Source organism: Tursiops truncatus, chromosome 17, assembly GCF_011762595.2.
Source record: "Tursiops truncatus isolate mTurTru1 chromosome 17, mTurTru1.mat.Y, whole genome shotgun sequence".
In the NCBI taxonomy this organism is placed as follows: domain Eukaryota; kingdom Metazoa; phylum Chordata; class Mammalia; order Artiodactyla; family Delphinidae; genus Tursiops; species Tursiops truncatus.
Genome location: NC_047050.1, coordinates 27875535 through 27895644, shown reverse-complemented (window position 1 = coordinate 27895644; position 20110 = coordinate 27875535). Strand labels below are relative to the sequence as shown.

Below are 20110 nucleotides of genomic sequence, written 5' to 3'. Positions count from 1 at the left end.
ACTCAGCTTCAAGTTTTCTAGCAGCCTGCATGAAAAGGGAAGCATGATCTTACAAAGCTTAAGTATTGAAACCAAGCAGGACCCTGTGGGACTCCTGGGCACAAAAGCCTTTCTCTGTCTCCTGGTTCCTGTTTGTAGGAAATAGGCTTAATTTAGCCCCCATGACCTTCCGTGAGTTCCAAAGGGCAGGTTTAAACAGTTGCTAATCAGGAAAGGGAGGGGATGCAGAGACAAGGGAGGAGCAGTCAAGAAACAATAGTGCAAGAAGACCCAAAGAGACATTTCTCCAAAGAAGAAATACAGATGGCCAATAGGCACATGGAAAAGATGCTCAACATCACTAATCATTAGAGAAATGTAAATCAAAATTACAATGAGGTACCACCTCATGCCAGTCAGAATGGCCATATCATTAAAAAGTCTACAAATAACAAATGCTGGAGGGGGTGTGAAGAAAAGGAACCCTCCTACACTGTTGGTGGGGATGTAAGTTGGTGTAGTCACTGTGGAAAATACTGTAGAGGTTCCTCACGAGACTAAAAATAGAGTTACCATATGATCCAGCAATCCCACTCCTGGGCATATATCCAGACAAAACTATAATTCAAAAAGACAAATGCACCCCTATGTTCATAGCAGCACTATTCATATTCACAATAGCCAAGACGTGGAAGCAACCTAAATGTCCATCAACAGATGAATGGTTAAAGATGTGGTACATATATACAATGGAATACTACTCAGCCATAAAAAGAATGAAATAATACCACATTTGCAGAAATATAGATGAAACTGGAGATTATCATACTAAGTAAGTCAGAAAGAGAAAGACAAATATTGTGATATCGCTTATATATGGAATCTAAAATATGAGACAAATGAACATATTTATGAAACAGAAACAAAATCAGGGACATAGAGAACAGGCTGGTGGTTGCCAAGGGGGAGGGAGTGGGAGAGGGTAGTAGTGGGAGTTTGGGATTAGCAGATACAAACTGGTATATAGAGAATGGATAAAGAGCAAGGTCCTACCTTATAGCACAGGGAACTATATTCAATATCTTATGATAAACCATAATGGAAAAGAATATGAAAAAGAATGTATATAAATGTATAACTGAGTCACTTTACTGTACAGCAGTAATTAACACAACATTGCAATTCAACTATGCTTCAGTAAAAAATAGTAATAAAAAAAGAAACAATAGTGCAAGCTTAGGCCAGGGTCCTGGTTCCTCCTCAAGGGATATACATAACAATACCTTTGAGCTCTTCTGCAGAACTAAAACCCCCACCAAATGGAAGATGTTAACTATGTGATGAAGTATTCTTCATTCCAGAGAGAAGGTCACAGTTCCATAACCTTGAGAATCACTAGACCACCTGATGCCAGAGGATCTCTGGATTGAAGGAATTCATGCCCTGCAGGTACCCTGATCCTTATCAGCAACACCACCCCTTGACTATAAGACTTCTCACAAACCCCCCAGGTTGGCACACACAGCTATGAGGGCATTAGCCTGCTGTGGTCCCCTTTGCCTGGCAAAGCAATAAAGCTGTTGTTTTCTACTTCACCCAAACTCTGTCTCCGAGATTCAATTTGGTGCCGGTATATAGAGGCTGATTGTCAGTGTCAGTGTCTGTAAAGAAAACTAATAATCTGCCTAGAAACACAAGTATTTCTGATACAAATATTAGGAAGAATTTTCTTCAATGGGTCTACATTTAGAGAGACAGTTGCATAACGTAAAAATATATCACTTAATCTCCTTTCAGTAAGTATAGGAATCAGTTACCAGAGGTTGTTTGGTTAAACACAACATTGGTTAAATCTACAATATAGATGGATGGGCTGTAGTAAACAATTAGAAGAAAAAAAATTCTTCCAGAGGCTATGGAAAAATTCTTCCAAATGCTATGAAGCATTTCAGATATAGTTAATATATTAAAGCTGGAGACTTATACACTTATAGACATTTGAGTTCAGAAGCCTGAAAAGTCCTAGGCAAGCCTACAAAGTTATCTAAGTTGGTACCAATAAGAGGACACTCAAATAATCATTGGCCCTGGACATTGGTCCATCTCTTCCCCTGAGATCTAGTACAAACATCATACACCCCACATATGGTCCCTGTGGACTCAAATTTCACTAGTTGCATTATAATATAAAAAAGCCTAAGGATCCTCTGCCTTTACTAACAAGGGCCAGTCCTATGTTTTCTCTCTTGAGATTTCAAATTGAAAATGGTTTAAGAAGCTTATGAACCAGTAAATATAAAATCTATTCTTTAGATCAAATATTCCTAAAATGGGCTTGAAAGACTTTACATGCAGATGTAAGAAAAAAGTAAAAGTGCAAAATGCTCTTTAGAAAGGTGAAGGGAATTTTTTTCAGGTTTGATTTACCTTATAAGGTCTGGATAGGTGGGACTCCTGGAATCTCAGTTTACACAAACCTATCATCATTAGCCCAAGCTGAATCCAATCTGTGAATCCCACATAGTTTATGGGGATTAAGTCTGAGGGAATAATTAAAATGGAGACAAAGATGAGCATCTGGGCTTCAAGATGGTGGAAGAGTAAGACGTGGAGATCACCTTCCACCCCACAAATACTTCAGAACTACATCAGAAATACATCTACATGTGGAACAACTCCTACAGAGCACCTACTGAACCCTGGCAGAAGACCTCAGACTTCCCAAAAGGCAAGAAACTCCCCACGTACCTGGGTAGGGCAAAAGAAAAAGAAAAAAAGAGACAAAAGAATAGGGACGGGACCTGCACCAGTGGGAGGGAGTCGTGAATGAGGAAGGGTTTCCACACACTAGGAAGCCCCTTCGCGGGCAGAGACTGTGGGTAGCGGAGGGGGAAGCTTTGTGGCCGTGGAGGAGAGCACAGCAACAGGGGTGCGGAGAGCAAAGCGGAGAGATTTCCGCGCAGAGGATTGGTGCCGATCGGCACTCACCAGTCCAAGAGGCTTGTCTGCTCACCCGCTGGGGCGGGCAGGGCTGGGAGCCGTGACTAGGGCTTCAGAGGTCGGATCCCCTGGTGAGGACTGGGGTTGGCTGCGTGAACACAGCCTAAAGGGGTTAGTGCACCACAGCTAGCTGGGAGGGAGTCCAGAAAAAGTCCGGAGCTGCCGAAGAGGCAAGAGACTTTTCCTTGCCTCTTTGTTGCCTGGTGCGCGAGGAGAGGGGATTAAGAGCACTGCTTAAAGGAGCTCCAGAGGCTGGCGCAAGCCGCGGCTAACAGCGCGGACCCCAGAGACGGGCATGAGATGCTAAGGCTGCTGCTGCCGCCACCAAGAATCCTGTGGGCAAGCACAGGTCACTCTCCACACCTCCCCTCCAGAAGCCTGTGCAGCCCGCCACTGCCAGGGTCCCGGGATCCAGGGACAACTTCCCCGGGAGAACACACGGTGCACCTCAGGCTAGTGCAACGTCACGCCAGCCTCTGCCACTGCAGGCTCGCCCCGAACTCTGTACCCCTCCCTCCCCTATGCCTGAGTGAGGCAGAGCCCTCTAATCAGCTGCTCCTTTAACCCTGTCCTGTATGAGAGAGGAACAGATGCCCTCAGAAGACCTACATGCAGAGGAGGGTCCATATCCAAAGCTGAACCCCGGGAGCTATGCGAACAAAGAAGAGAAAGGGAAATTTCTCCCAACAGCCTCAGGAGCAGCAGATAAAATCTCCACACTCAACTTGATGTACCCTGCATCTGTGGAATACCTGGATAGACAATGAATCATCCCAAATTGAGGAGGTGGACTTGAGGAACAAAGATATATATATATATTTCCCTTTTTCTCTTTTTCTGAGTGTGTATGCTTCTGTGTGTGATTTTGTCTGTATAGCTTTGCTTTTACTATTTGTCCTAAGGTTCCGGCTGTCCATTTTTTTTTTTAATTTTTTAATTTTTAGTATAGTTTTTAGCACTCGTTATCATTGGTGTATTTGTATTTTACTTTGGTTGCTCTCTTCTTTCTTTTTTTTAATAATTATTTTTTATTTTAATTATTTTATTTTATTTTACTTTATTTAAATTTTATTTTATCTTCTTCTTTCTTTCCGTATTTTCTCCCTTTTATTCTGAGCCACGAGGACGACAGGCCCTTGGTGCTCCAGCCAGGCATCAGGGCTGTGCCTCTGAGGTGGGAGAGCCAACTTCAGGACACTGGTCCACAAGAGACCTCCCAGCTGCACGTAATATCAAATGGTGAAAACCTCCCAGACATCTCCATCTCAATGCCAAGACCCAGTTCCACTCAACGAACAGCAAGCTACAGTGCTGGACAACTTGTGCCAAAGAAATAGCAAGACAGGAACACAACCCCATCCATTAGCAGAGAGCCTGCTTAAAATCATAATAAGGCCACAGACACCCTAAAACACACCACTGGATGTGGCCCTGCCCACCAGAAGACAAGATCCAGCCTCATCCACCAGAACACAGGCACTAGTCCACTCAACCAGGAAACCTACACAACCCACTGAACCAACCTTAGTCACTGGGGACAGACACCAAAAACAACAGGAACAACGAACCTGCAGCCTGCAAAAAGGAGACCCCAAACACAGGAAGTTAAGCAAAATGAGAAGACAGAGAAACACACACCAGATGAAGGAACAAGGCAAAAACCCACCAGACCTAACAAATGAAGAGGAAATAGGAAGTTTACCTGAAAAAGAATTCAGAATAATGATAGTAAAGATCCAAAATCTTAGAAATAGAATGGAGAAAATACAAGAAACATTTAACAAGGACCTAGAAGAACTAAAGAGCAAACAAATAGTGATGAACAACACAATAAATGAAATTAAAAGTTCTCTAGAAGGGATCAATAGCAGAATAACTAAGGCAGAAGAACGAATAAGTGACCTGGAAGATAAAATAGTGGAAATAACTACTGCAGAGCAGAATAAAGAAAAAAGAATGAAAAGAATTGACGACAGTCTCAGAGTCCTCTGTGACAACATTAAATGCACCAACATTTGAAATATTGGTGCCCCAGAAAAGAGGAGAAAGAGAAAGGGTCTGAGAAAATATTTGAAGAGATTATAGTCAAAAACATCACTATCATGGGAAAGGAAATAGTTGCCCAAGCAAAGGAAGAGCAGAGACTCCCATATAGGATAAATCCTAGAAGAAACAAGGAAACCAAGACACATTAATCAAACTAACAAATATTAAATACAAAGAAAATATATTAAAAGCAGCAAAGGAAAAGCAACAAATAACATACAAGGAAATTAGCCTAAGGTTATCAGCTGATCTTACAGCAAAAACTCTGCAGGCCAGAAGGGAGAGGCCAGATATATTTAAAATGATAAAAGGGAAAAACCTAAAACCAACATTACTCTACCCAGCAAGGGCTTCATTTACATTTGATGGAGAAATAAAAAGCTTTACACACAAGCAAAGGCTAAGAGAATTCAGCACCACAAAACCAGCTTTATAGCAAATGCTAAAGGAACTTCTCTAGGCTGGAAACACAAGAAAAGGAAAAGACCTACAATAACAAACCCAAAACAATTAAGAAAATGGTAATAGGAACATACATATTGATAATTACTTTAAATGTAAATGGATTAAATTCTCCTACCAAAAGACATAGACTGGCTGAATGGATACCAAAACAAGACCCGTATATATGCTGTCCACAAAAGACCCACTTCAGACATAGGGACACACACAGACTGAAAGTGAGGGGACGGAAAAAGATATTCCACGCAAATGGAAACCAAAAGAAAGCTGGAGTAGTAATTCTCATATCAGACAAATAGACTTTAAAAGAAACACTATTACAAGAGACAAAAAAGGACACTACATAACGATCAAGGGATCAATCCAAGAAGAAGGTATAACAATTGTAAATATTTATGCACCCAACATATGAGCACCCCAAAACATAAGGTAAATACTAACAGACATAAAAGGGAAAATCAACAGTAACACAATCATAGTCGGGGACTTTAACACCTCACTTTCACCAATGGACAGATCATGCAAAATGAAAATAAATAAGGAAACACAAACTGTAAATGATACATTAAACAAGATGGACTTAACTGATATTTATAGGACATTCCATCTAAAAACAACAGAATACACATTCTTCCTAACTGATCATGGAACATACTCCAGGATAGATCATATCTTGTGTCACAAATCAAGCCTTGGTAAATTTAAGATAATTGAAATCATATCAAGTATCTTTTCCAACCACAATGCTATGAGACTAGGTATCAATTACAGGAAAAAACCTGTAAAATATAACAACATATGGAGGCTAAATAATACACCACTTAGCAACCAAGAGATCACTGAATAAATCAAAGATGAAATTAAAAAAATACCTAGAAACAAATGACAATGAAAACACGATGAACCAAAACCTATGGGATGCAGCAAAAGCAGTTCTAAGCAGGAAGTTTATAACAATATAATCCTACCTTAAGAAACAAGAAATATCTCAAAAAATAACCTTACCTTACACCTACAGCAATTAGAGAAAGAAGACCAAAACACCCCCAAAGTTAGCAGAAGGAAAGAAATCATAAAAATCAGATCAGAAATAAATGAAAAAGAAATGAAAGAAACAATAGGAAAGATGAATAAAACTAAAAGATGGTTCTTTGAGAAGATAAATGAAACGGATAAACCATTAGCCAAATTCATCAAGAAGACAAGGGAGAGGACTCTAAATCAATAGAATTAGAAATGTAAAAGTAACAACTGACATTGCAAAAATACAAAGGATCATGAGAGATTACTACAAGCAACTATATGCCAATAAAATGGACAACCTGGAAGAAATGGACAAATTCTTAGAAATGCACAACCTTCCGAGACTGAACCGGGAAGAAATAGAAAATATGAACAGATCAATCACAAGCACAGATATTGAAACTGATTAAAAATCTTCCAACAAGCAAAAGCCCAGGCCCAGAGGTCTTCACAGCCAAATTCTATGAAACATTTAGAGAAGAGCTAACGCCTATCCTTCTCAAACTCTTCTAAAATATAGCAGAGGGAAGAACACTTCCAAACTCATTCTACGAGACCACTATCACCCTGATACCAAAACCAAACAAAGATGTCACAAAGAAAGAAAACTACAGGCCAGTATCACTGATGAACATAGATGCAAACATCCTCAACAAAATACTAACAAAGGGAATCCAACAACACATTAAAAGGATCATACACCATGATCAAGTGGGATTTATCCCAGGAATGCAAGGATTCTTCAGTATAAGCAAATCAATCAATGTGACACACCATATTAACAAATTGAAGGAGAAAATCCATAAGATCATCTTAATAGATGCAGAGAAAGCTTTCGACAAAATTTCAACACCCGTTTATAAAAAAAAAAAAATCAATAAAGTAGGCATAAAGTCAACTTACCTCAACATAATAAAGGTCATATATGACAAACCCACAGTCAACATCATCCTGAATGGTGACAAAGAGAAACCATTTCCACTAAGATCAGGAACAAGACAAGGGTGCCCACTCTCACCACTATTATTCAACATAGTTTGGGAATTTTTAGCCACAGCAATCAGATAAGAAAAAGAAATGAAAAGAATCCAAACCAGAAAAGAAGTAAAGCTGTCACTGTTTGCAGATGACATGATACTATACATAAAGAATCCTAAAGATGTTACTAGAAAACTACTAGAGCTAATCAATGAATTTGGTAAAGTAGCAGCATACAAAGTTAGTGCACAGAAATCTCTTGCATTCCTATACACTAATGATGAAAAATCTGAAAGTGAAATTAAGAAAATGCTCCCATTTACCATTGCAACAAAAAGAATAAAATATCTAGGAATACACCTACCTAAGTAGACAAAAGACCTGTATGCAGAAAACTATAAGACACCTATAAAAGAAATTAAAGATGATACAAACAGATGAGAGATATACCATGTTCTTGGATTGGAAGAATCAATATTGTGAAAATGACTCTACTACCCAAAGCAATCTATAGATTCAATGCAATCCCTATCAAACTACCACTGGCATTTTTCACAGAACTAGAGCAAAAAATTTCACAATTTGTATGGAAACACAAAAGACCCCGAAGAGCCAAAGCAATCTTGAGAATGAAAAATGGAGCTAGAGGAATCATGCTCCCTGACTTCAGACTATACTAGAAAGCTACAGTAATCAAGACAGTGTGGTACTGGCACAAAAACAGAAATATAGATCAATGGAACAGGATAGAAAGCCCAGAGGTAAACCCACACACCTATGGTCACCTTATCTTTGATAAAGGAGGCAAGAATATACAGTGGAGAAAAGACAGCCTCTTCAATATGTGGTGCTGGGAAAACTGAACAGCTACATGTAAAAGAATGAAATTAGAACACTCCCAAACACCATACACAAAAGTAATCTTAAAATGGATTAAAACGTACATGTAAGGCCAGAAACTATCAAACTCTTAGAGGAAAACATAGGTAGAACACTCTATGACATAAATCACAGCAAGATCCTTTTTCACCCACCACCTAGAGAAATGGAAATAGAAAGAAAAACAAACAAATGGGACCTAATGAAACTTAAAATCTTTTGAACAGCAAAAGAAACCATAAGCAAGACGAAAAGACAACCCTCAGAATGGGAGAAAATATGTGCAAATGAAGCAAGTGACAAAGGATTAATCTCCAAAATTTACAAGCAGCTCATGCAGCTCAATATCAAAAAAACAAACAACGCAATTCAAAAATGGGCAGAAGACCTAAATAGACATTTCTCCAAAGAAGATATACAGATTTCTAACAAACACATGAAGGAATGCTCAACATCATTAATCATTAGAGAAATGCAAATCAAAACTACAATGAGATATCATCTCACATCAGTCAGAATGGCCATCATCAAAAATCTACCAACAATAAATGCGGAAGAGGGTGTGGAGAAATGGGAACCCTCTTGCACTGTTGGTGAGAGTGTAAATTGATACAGCCACTATGGAGAACAGTATGGAGGTTCCCTAAAAAGCTAAAAATAGAACTACCATGTGACCCAGCAATCCCACTACTGGGCATATACACTGAGAAAACCATAAGTCAAAAGAGTCATTTACCAAAATGTTCATTGCAGCTCTATTTACAATAGCCAGGACATGGAAGCAACCTAAGTGTCCATGAACAGATGAATGAATAAAGAAGATGTCACACATATATACAATGGAATATTACTCAGTCATAAAAAGAAACAAAACTGAGTTATTTTTAGTGAGGTGGATGGACCTAGCATCTGTCATACAGTGTGAAGTATGTCAGAAAGAGAAAAACAAATACCGTATGCTAACACATATATATGGAATGTAAAAAAAAAAAAAAAAGGTCATGAAAAACCTAGGGGCAAGATGGGAATAAAGACACAGACCTATTAGAGAATCGACTCTAGGATACGGGGAGGGGGAATGGTAAGCTGGAATAAAGTGAGAGAGTGGCATGGACATATATACACTACCAAACGTAAAATAGCTAGTGGGAAGCAGCCGCATAGCACAGGGAGATCAGCTCGGTGTTTTGTGACCACCTAGAGGGGTGGGTTAGGGTGGGTGGGAGGGAGACGCAAGAGGGAAGAGGTATGAGGACATGTGTATACGTATAACTGATTCACTTTGTTATAAAGCAGAAACTAACACACCATTGTAAAGCAATTATACTCCAGTAAAGAGGATTATAAAAAAAAAAAAAGAAAAACCACTAATTATGTAACTGACAAAATGTTGGTACTGTATAGTATTTTTAATTAATTAACTTAGCAAACATTAAATTGTAATTGTCACAAAGACAAAGGAGTAGTAGTAGTGCATTGAAACTGCTTTTTATGTAAATGAGGAAGTTCCCTTCTATCCCTACTTTTTTTCCAAAATATTCTAAAAATCATGGTGTGTTCCATTTTGTCAAATGCTTTTTATGAATCTCAATATTATAATGTAATCTTTGTTAGTTACCATATTAGTAAAACATTAATTGATTTGGGGATGTTAAACCAACCAATGGTAAACCTTACTTGTTCATGGTGTATAATCCTTTTTTATATGTTTCTGGATTCAACTTACCAATGTTTTTAAGAATTTTTGCATTGTAGTTCATAGAACAATACATGTTGTATATAACATTTGTATGTAATTTTCTTTCTTTGTGAAAAGAATTATTCTGGCTTGGTATCATAGAAATACTTGTTCCATAAAATAAATTGGGAAGCGTTTCCTCTTCTGTTTTCTGAAAGAGTTTGTTTAGGAGTGGCATTATTTCTTTCTTAAATGTTTGATACAATTCATCGGAGAAGCTACTGGGGCCTGGGATTTGATTTGTGGGAAGATTTTAAATTATTAATTCAATTTGTTTTCTTAATATAAATCTATTCCAATATTCTCTGTCTTCTGGAGGCAGTTTTGTTAATTCGAGATTAAAAAATGTATCTTAGTGGCACAAAGCCACTCTCTTTTTCCATGGTCTCTCCTCTTCTCTCCCTTAACCTCAGGTGTCTTGAGGAGAAAGATGATTAGGGGTGTGACCGAGGTCTCCCTGCCCTGAGGCTATAGCCATCCAAATATACTGGGAAACTTTATGAAGGCTTTTAGATATGGGTTCCCAAGTACCAACAAACCCAGGAATGGGGAGTGAGGGCTAGATTCAGCTAAGGGGATCTGGATAGAATTCACAGTGCAGAAGTGAAGCCCTCTACCCACAGAAATTCCTTTGTGAATAAAGCACTTTTGGCAAATTCAAAGTACTGTATTATCATGGCTTCCACTTTTGGATATATTTTTGGTATTGATATTTTAGATGCTTGTACTATAAATGATCAAAAAGTCCAGAGGCAATTCTCCTGTTCAGGTAGAGATGCAAGTGGAGAGTATTTGACATGTGTGTTCCTTCCAAACCCTCTCCTTCTTCCTCCTTGTGTGGTTCAACAAAACAACATAGAATCTCAGTAGGAGAAAGATCACAGACCTGATTGAAGACTTAAAGGCAGCAGGGGGGGGTGGTAAAAGACGCAATATCTCAATATAACTATGCCCAGTGACAAAAGCTACTGGGAGCTGGAGCTTTACAGTGGATTATTACCAAATGCTCAATTGTTCCCCCTATAGCCCCATTTGTGGTTATTCCAGACATTGTGACTGTAATGGAAAAAATCACTGAATAGATTGATGCCAGCTGGTATTCTGTCTCAAACATTACCAACATTTCTTTTCTATCTCACTTGCTCAACATACTTTCAGAGTATTCCCCTAGGGATTCCTAAACTCCCCTGATATTTGCCACCAGTTGGTGTTCAGGATTTTGCAAGATATCCAAAGTTTATACTGTATTGTCTGCCGTCCGATATCCACAGTTTATACTGTATTGTTCATGTCCAGTTGGTGGGCAAGTCAAAAGCCTCAGTCTAAACAGATCTGAGTTGGTATTGTTACACTTCTGCCAACAGGCTGATGAATCCCAACAATATTTACGGTACTGCTTGCCAAGTAAGGTTTCTGGGGAACATGTGGGTAAATTCACAACACTCAGTCTCTCTGGTAGTCTAGAAAAATATTGTCTCTGGTCCCCTACTACCAAAAGAAAACCCAGCACCTTACGGATACTTTGTGAGTTGTAGATTATATGTGTCTCACTTGGGCACTCTACTTGGTCTTCTGTATTAGCTAATTCACAGATCAGTATCCTTTGAGTGGAGGAACAAATCAACAGGCGGTATTGAAAGCTGCCCAGCAAACTATGGCACACTTTCTACCTTTCGGGATCCGCAACCATAATTACTCCTTTGACCTAGAAGTCTCTGTGATTGATGATTTTTTTTTATTGCATTTCCTGGCAAAGAGAGGCACCTTATAGTTGGAGGTAGCCCTTGAGGTTTTTGGCTTGTTTCCTCCTTGACACAGCTACCAGGTAAACTCCTTTTGAAAAAAATATTAGCTTGATACTGGGATATTGTAAAACTGAACACCTGACTCATAGAGGCCTTGTGACTTTCCAGCCTAATATTCTCATTTTGGGATGAATCAAATTGTATTCAATTATTAAAAAGATATGAAGAGCCCAAAAAATCTCTCTTATCAAATGGAAATGGCATATTCAAGAACATAGCTAGCCTGGCCCGGTGACATTTTGGTTTTGCATGAAAAAGTATAAGCTACATCCCACCTGAATCCTCTTGTTGGATTGACATGGTCATAGATTACAAGGATAATGACTGCTTGGTTGCGTACCTGCTTTGCTAAGTTCTATTACAGTGGCAATTGTGGGAGCCCAGGAGGGAACATTTAGACTCTGAAAAATATGGGAATGGAAGGACAATAATGATCTTTTGTCTTTTAGAGCCATTCCTGGAACCTACCTTCTGAAGAAAGACTTATAAAAGATATTATAAAAGATTTGGATTCCCTAAGTTTGGGGATCTTCTACTGTCATGTGGAAGTATCACCTGGCCTTCTTTGCTTTGTCTTGTGGGAATTGAGGTTTGGGAACCAGCATAAAAATGACATTCTAGCTACTGCTATTGTTATGAAAAATAAATTGTCTTTGTCTCCATTTCCAGCCTCCCTGAAACTGTGCCAGACTAACTTGTAAGCTTTCAATCAGGGTTAAATCTTCATAGTTGTTGAGAGTCTTGTGATTTCTTACTTGACCCATGGGTTATTTAGAAGTGTGTTGTTTAATTTCCAAATATGTGGGATTTCCCAAATTACATTCTGTTGTTTGTTTCTGTTTTGTTTCTGCTGCTGTTGAAGGAAATATTTTGTGTGATAGAAATCTTCTCAAATTTTTTGAGACTTGTTTTATATCCTAGAATTAGGTCTATCCTAGACAATGTCCCATAAGTGCTTGAAATAAATGTATACTCTGCTTCTGTTTGGTGGAGTGATCTATAAATGTCAATTAGATCAGTTTGATTGATAGTGCTGCTCAGATCTTCTATATCCTTATTGACTTTCTATCTAGTTATTGAGTGATATACTGACATCTGCATCTATAGTTGCTGAATTGCCTATTTCTCCTTTCAGTTACATTAGTATGGCTTCATGTATTTGGGGGCTGTGGTATTAGGCGTGTATACATTTATAATTGTTACATCTTCCTTATACATTGACCCTTTTATCATTATGAAATGCCTTTCTTTGTCTCTAGCAATATTTTTGTCTTAAAGTTATTTTGTTTCTTATTAATATTACTATTCCTAGCTTTCTTACAGTTAATGTTTACATGTATAAATTTTTCCATTCTTTTACTTTATACTTAATTGTGATTTTGAATCTAAAGTGTGTCTCATTTAGACAGCATATAGTTTGATTGATGATTTTAACCAGTGTGACAGTCTCTGCCTTTATATTGCAGTGTTTAACCTATTCTCATTTAATATTATTGATATTGTTGTATTTACATCTGTCATTTTGCTATTTGTTTTTATGTCTTTTTGTTCTTCTATTCTTCCTTTACTGCCTCCTTTAGTGTTAAACAGGTATTCTTTTTTTTTTTTCTGCACCGTATGGCTTGTGGGATCTTAGTTCCTCAACCAGGGATCAAACTTAGTCCCTGGCAGTGAATGTGCTGAGTCTAACTATTCCAGCCAGGAAATTCCCTAAACAGATATTCTTTTCTTAAAATTAATTAATTTATTTAGTTTTGGCTGCATTGGGTCTTCATTGCTGTGCACGGGCTTTCTCTAGTTGCAGTGAGTGGGGGTTACTCTTCACTGCGGTGCACGGGCTTCTCATTTTTGTGGCTTCTCTTGTTGTGGAGCACGGAATCTAGGCACATGGACTTCAGTAGTTGTGGCACACGGGCTCAGTAGTTGGGGCTTGTGGGCTCTAGAGCACAGGCTCAGTAGTTGTGGTGCATGGGCTTAGTTGTTCCACGGCGTTTGGGATCTTCTCGGACCAGGGATTAAACCCATGTCCCCTGCATTAACAGGTGGATTCTTAATGACTGCACCACCAGGGAAGTCCCCAAACAGATATTCTTAATGTGACATTTTAATTACTCTGTTGATTTGTTATTTTCTTAGTGGTTGGTCTGGTAATTACAACATGCACCTTTAATTTCATCAAAATCAATTTCAAGTTAATTTCAGTAAAATATGGCAACTTTACTCCACTATAGCTCATTTCCTTCTGTTTTCTTTGTGTTATTATTGTCATATATATTACACCTATACATTTTATATACCCTACACTTAAGTTTCAGAGTTATTGCTTAAAATAATCTTAGGTATTTTTTTAAAATTCAAAGAAAAATGTGTATACACACATATAGAGTCTTTTATATTTACCCATATACTTACTGTTTCTGGTTCTCTTTCTTCCTTCCTTTTCATTCAGATTACTTTCTTCAGCCTGAAGAATTTCCTTCAGTAAGTCTGCTAGCAATGAATTCTCTCAGTTTTTGTTTCTCTGGTGATGTCTTTATTTTGCCTTCACTTATGAAGTATATTATCACTTGATATCATATTTTTGGTTGACAGGCTTTTTTTTTTCCCTTTCAGCACTTTAACTGTCATTCCACTGCTATTTGGCCTCCATTTTTAAAAATAAGTCAATTGTTAATTGTATTATCACTCCCTTGTATACAATGAGTAGTTTTTCTCTTGCTGCTTTCTCTTTTGCTTTGCTTTGGCTTTCACAATTTGGCTTTTATAGGTATAGGTTTGATCCTCTTTGTATTTATTGTGGGGTCATTGAGTTTCTTGGATCTATTTATTAATGTTTTTCATCAGTTTTCAGAATTTCCAAACCATTATTTCTTCATACATTTTCCTGAGTTGTTGTTGTTTTTGTAACTTGCCTGGTAAACTCATAAATCCTGTTTTCTTCATGGTGTGAAGCTACTATGTCTTCTCATATTTTAATTCTTAATTTTAATTTTCATGTTTGGATTCCTAGAGGTTGCTACTGTTAGCTGCATAGCTTAGTGGTCAGTTAATGATTTGACCAGAATTTATGCTCAAACATCTCAAATCCATAAGGCTTCCATACTTTCACAGTCAATCTGTGTCCATGTTGGGAAGCACATTCAAAGTTCAGCCAGTTTTCAAGTTGCTTTGGCTTTTACTTACTTCCTGACACTCGTGGTTTTCCCCTGCAGTTCCCCAGTCAGCTAGGGATGTGTGAAGAGTTTATCTAGCTCCTCTCTGACACTCTTACTTCAAGGGCATACTTGTTGAAAATTGACTGGTTTGATGATAGCCCCAAACTGGACCGTAAACTCGGGCTAGCAAAGATATGGGCTTAATCTGTATGTGTCCTACTGAATTCACTACATTTCGAAGATAGTTCTGTGGGTTTTCACCCTCTGACTCAAACTGAGTCTACTAATGTAAACATGTCTTGTCTAAAATTTTTAAATGAAAATGAAACTATTTACTATCTTTCTACTCTATAAAATTTGAGAAGTCACAGGTTTTATTTTCTAACATCAAAGGGCTAATTTCACTGAAAAATATTACTTTCCTTTGGATGTTTAGGATCACCACAGAGTATTTTTTCCTTGTGTTTTAACCACTATAATTCACATAACTTGATTTTGTAGATTCTATAAAGTGATTTTTCTTACTCTAATTATGCTATGCAATACAAAGGGCAACAATTTTTCTCCCTATTTTACTGACATGAGAATTGAAACCAAGAGTTATTGAATCCTTACCAAGTGAAAAAAGCTGCAATATCTGAAAGGTGATTTTTGCAGTTAGGTCTTTTTATTTCAAATATATGGCTGTTTTAATTAATCTGTGATCTTTCTGAAGCAGAATATTATTGTGCAATAGGTGTTCCAGAGTACCTTCACATATATTTTCACATTTGTTATTACTACTAATGAGTGATATGACCAAATAATATACTCATCTCATTTTATTTTTTATATTAAAAAAATTAAGTATAGTTGATTTAGAATATCATGTTACTTTTTGGTGTACAGAAAATGATTCAGTTATATATATAAAATCTGGAATATATATATATATATATTCCAGATTCTTTTCCATTATAGGTTATTATAAGATATTGAATACAGTTCTCTGTGCTATACAGTAAATCCTTGTTGTTTATCTCTTTTATATATAGTGATGTATATCTGTTAATACTATTTTCCTAATTTATTCCTCCCCCCAGTTTCCCCTTTGGTAACCATAGTTTGTTTTTTATATCTGTGAGTCTGTTTCTGTTTTGTAAAATAAATTCACTTGTATTGATTTTTAGATCCTACATATAACTGATATCATATATTTGTCTTTCTCTGTCTAACTTACTTCACTCAGTATGATAATCTCTAGGTCCATCCATGTTACTGCAAAAGGCAATATTTCATTCTATTTTATAGTTGAATAATATTCCAGTGTGTCTGTCTATCATCTATCTATCTATCTATCTATCTATCTATCTATCTATCTACCACATCTTCTATATCCATTCATCTGTTGATGAACATTTAGTTTGCATCCATGTCTTGGCTATTGTAAATAGTGTCATTTTAGAGTTGAAATAACTGAGGAGCCTCAAGCTTGGATGTAGTATAGGCCTTATTTTTATTTTCATTATTTTTCTTTATAATGAGAGCCTATTATTGATTTTCTTTTATCTTTAGGGCCTTATGATAACTGGAAATGTAAAGTTTTAAACATATATACTTTATTAATATATTTGTTTAGGTATATTAAGTTCAATTGAGAATTGAGGCTCTTTCAGTTTGTCTATTTTTAGAGCAAAAAATTTGTTTCTTTACTGTAAAGTAGTAATTCTTAAAAATTCTGAAAATTTGAATCATTTTTATGGTAAACTGAAATTATATATCTCTATATAGATATATATATATTGTGGAAGGATTCATTTCTACTTCAGTAATAAGAAAAGTTAAGTACTCAAGGTCTGTATAGATTTTGGGGATATGCCTAGAGACAGAGTATGAGTTATATTTCCTGGAGGCAAATGCTATCCCAGAGCACCCATATGCACCTTATTAAGTATATTCCAAGGGATTTTGATAAGTATTCTCATATTTTCTATTCTATTCTATTCCATTCTATTCTGTTCTATTCTATTCTTTCCATTGTGTTCTGCTTTTTTTCCTTTTACAATTCTTGGTGTTTTCCATATTTTTGCTCCTAAACTTTACCCTTTACTATATGCTCAAAAGAGATTGCTTGACCTTTTGAACTTTTACATTTAAATAAATAGATAAATAAATAACCAGACATGAACTAATTTAGCATAATTCTCTTAAAGTATGCAAAAAATCCACTGTACATTAGAAACTCCCTTTATTCAGTAGAATGAAACAGAGTGTCTTCCCTCTGGTTCTGTGTAGCCATACCTGAGGACATGATTTCCTTCAGAGTCAGGACGGCTAGGTGGGAAATGTTAACCAATAAGTAGATCAGTGCCACATGGATAAGTGCAGTAATCACACATTTGGGGATATTCTCACTAGGGCTTTTCAGCTCTCCTGCAAAAAAAAAGTGCCACACATAAAAAATGGCTAATTATATAATCTTTGAAAGTGGCTTCAATATAACACATAGTAAGTAAAAGAAACGACTGCACACAACAAGAGTTCATTTTTGTTGAATGCTTATTTACCAAGCTTGGGCAAATTATTGATTCTAGTAGCAACAGAATTTTGCTAAATTCTGGGTTTTAATGTTGTATCTCTGATATACTCAACATGAGCTTTTTTGGATAAGAAAATAACTCTGAAAACCTGGATTCTAGGCCAGGAGGACTGGAGCAAATCTTCCCTTACCTTACGGCCATCACTGTATTCAATAGAACTACAAGTACGTGTTAATGAAGGGCTGGAATAGCTCATCTGTTAATCTGGTCACAATATTCTAGGACTTTAGGGTAGACTCTCCTGCTCTTTTCACTCCTTGGATTAAGATTCTAGACTAGTTAAACCTTAAATTAAACTTGAATGTATATTGCCAACACCAAAATTGACATATATGTTTACTTGGAAAATACAAAATTATATTATTAACTCACAGTATGCAACTCCTTCAAAATAATTCATAAGTATTAAAAAGTAAAATGCAAAATAAGACCATAAAGATTTAGAGAAAGAAGCACAGATATATATTTATCTAAACCTTGAGATGGGGAAAGACTTTTCAAGTATGAAAACAATGAAAAATTAAAAGATGGATAGTTTGATACTTGTAGGTATTATATAAATAACTAAATAAACATAAATAAATTCTAGTCTTTAAAACTGAAATTTTAAAATCTTATGAACAAAATAAAAAGCAAACAAACTGGGAAAACCATTTACCTGTCTTACAAGGAAGAAACATAAATGGTCATGAACATTTGCAAAACCCTTCCCACCCATTAGAAATTGAATAAAAATGAGTTATAACACTGAAATTTGATTTTCACAACTTTAGGTGACTAAAGAATGAACAAGGTTTGATGAAGCCAAGTCTAGTCATTTTAATTCAACTAATAGATATATTTGTAGAGCCTTTCTGGAAGACAATTTGGCAATATTTCTCAAGACATTTCTAAATATTTGTATGCTTTACTTATTAATTTTACTTCAAGATTTTTTCTAATAAAGCAATGAGAAACCCACAAAGATTTACATAAGAGGATGCTGATTGGAACAATAAGTATAAAATTTTAAAGTGGAAAACTAGAAACAACTCTGGGATCCAACAATGGGAAAAAGTTTGAAAAATGGTCAAATTACATATGATAGAATACTGTGTATTCATTTAAAAGCATTTATATTTAATAATATTTTGAATTCTCACTATGTGCTTTAGGTAAAATAAAGTTATAAGGGTATATGTGCAGTGTGACCCCCACACGTGTGTACATACAAGATAATTGGTTACAGGTAATCTTTATTTTAATTTATATCTTCTGTATTTAAAATTTTTCTCTGATGAGTGTTGTTATAACTACAAAGTGTAAACTATTAAAATATTTGTTCAGTAAAAAAATGCAATTGTCTTGGAGTCCTTAAGCTGTCACTTCTATGTTTCCATTTGTAAACACCTGGAAAATATTTCACTTTCCAAAGCTGGAAAGACACATTTGTAGAGAGTTTAATGCATTTCCACCCACTCACCTGATAAAAGCAAGAGAGAAACACATTATATTAAAACAATGTAGTATTCCTTTCTTAGAATTAAGCTGATTAACTGTTGTATGTTTATAGTGTGGTGGTGTTTTTTATAATTTAAGAAAATGACTTTACCTGCTATTCGAACAAGGATTCCCCAGCCATAATATGCATATAATCCTTGTAAGAAGGCTTCAGCAATCTGTGAGGCATCTGAAACTTCAGCATCGAAAACTTTCTCAAACCTGCCTAAGTTCTCTTTTCTTCCTCTCACCAGTAACACGATTCCAGTTAGAGATACGAAGCAGAGTACTGTCATTTTCACAACTGTACTGACAGTTTGAAACCAAGTCACCTCCTTCACTCCTCGATCATTCAGAATTCCCAAGCACCATAAAATGGCCAATGGTAAACATTTCTTTGGCATCTCAGGAGCAAAACATCCAGGGTAGAAAGGCTGCATTATATACCCTGCTAGTAAAAAGCCACGTGCAGCAGCTCCTGCTGGGGTACTAAATAGATTGATCCAGAGATAGAAGAAAGCAATAAAGGGTCCAAGAGATCTCTTGAGGAAATAATACTGTGCTCCACTTCTAGGGAATATGGTCCCCAGCTCTGCGTGACTAAGGGCAGCCATCATAGACACTATGGTGCAAGCAGCCCAAATACTTAGGGAGACCCCCACATTGAGTGAAGAGTATGTTAACACCCCTTTAGGAGCAGCAAATCTTCCTGCACCCATTATGATACTGAATAAAAAATCGTTCCATGGAAATACCTTTTTACCTTTTGAAGCTGAGTACTTTCTCCCATCTTCATTTTCTTAAGTCTGAAACTTAAATTTAAAAGCTAACATAAATTCACAGTTTTTACTCTGTTCATACTTGTGAAAGGCTTCAGCCGATCTTCTTATAGTTAAGTGCTTTACTTTCCTTCTCCTCTCTTACTCAAATAGATTTTGTCACAGCCCTTAACATAATAAAAAATTTAACTTGTGAGTAAATTGAACT

General features: G+C 36.6%; 1 protein-coding gene across 1 annotated transcript; it reads right to left on the bottom strand.

The window, feature by feature from the left end:
- Positions 1-17292: 17292 nt before the first annotated feature.
- LOC101331794 (solute carrier family 7 member 13-like) lies at positions 17293-19842 on the bottom strand. Its single transcript, XM_019926331.1, has 2 exons — positions 19236-19842; positions 17293-17477 (listed from the first exon to the last, which is right to left on the bottom strand). The coding sequence occupies exons 1-2, from the start codon at positions 19840-19842 to the stop codon at positions 17293-17295; spliced, it is 792 nt and encodes a 263-aa protein (XP_019781890.1).
- Positions 19843-20110: the final 268 nt, after the last annotated feature.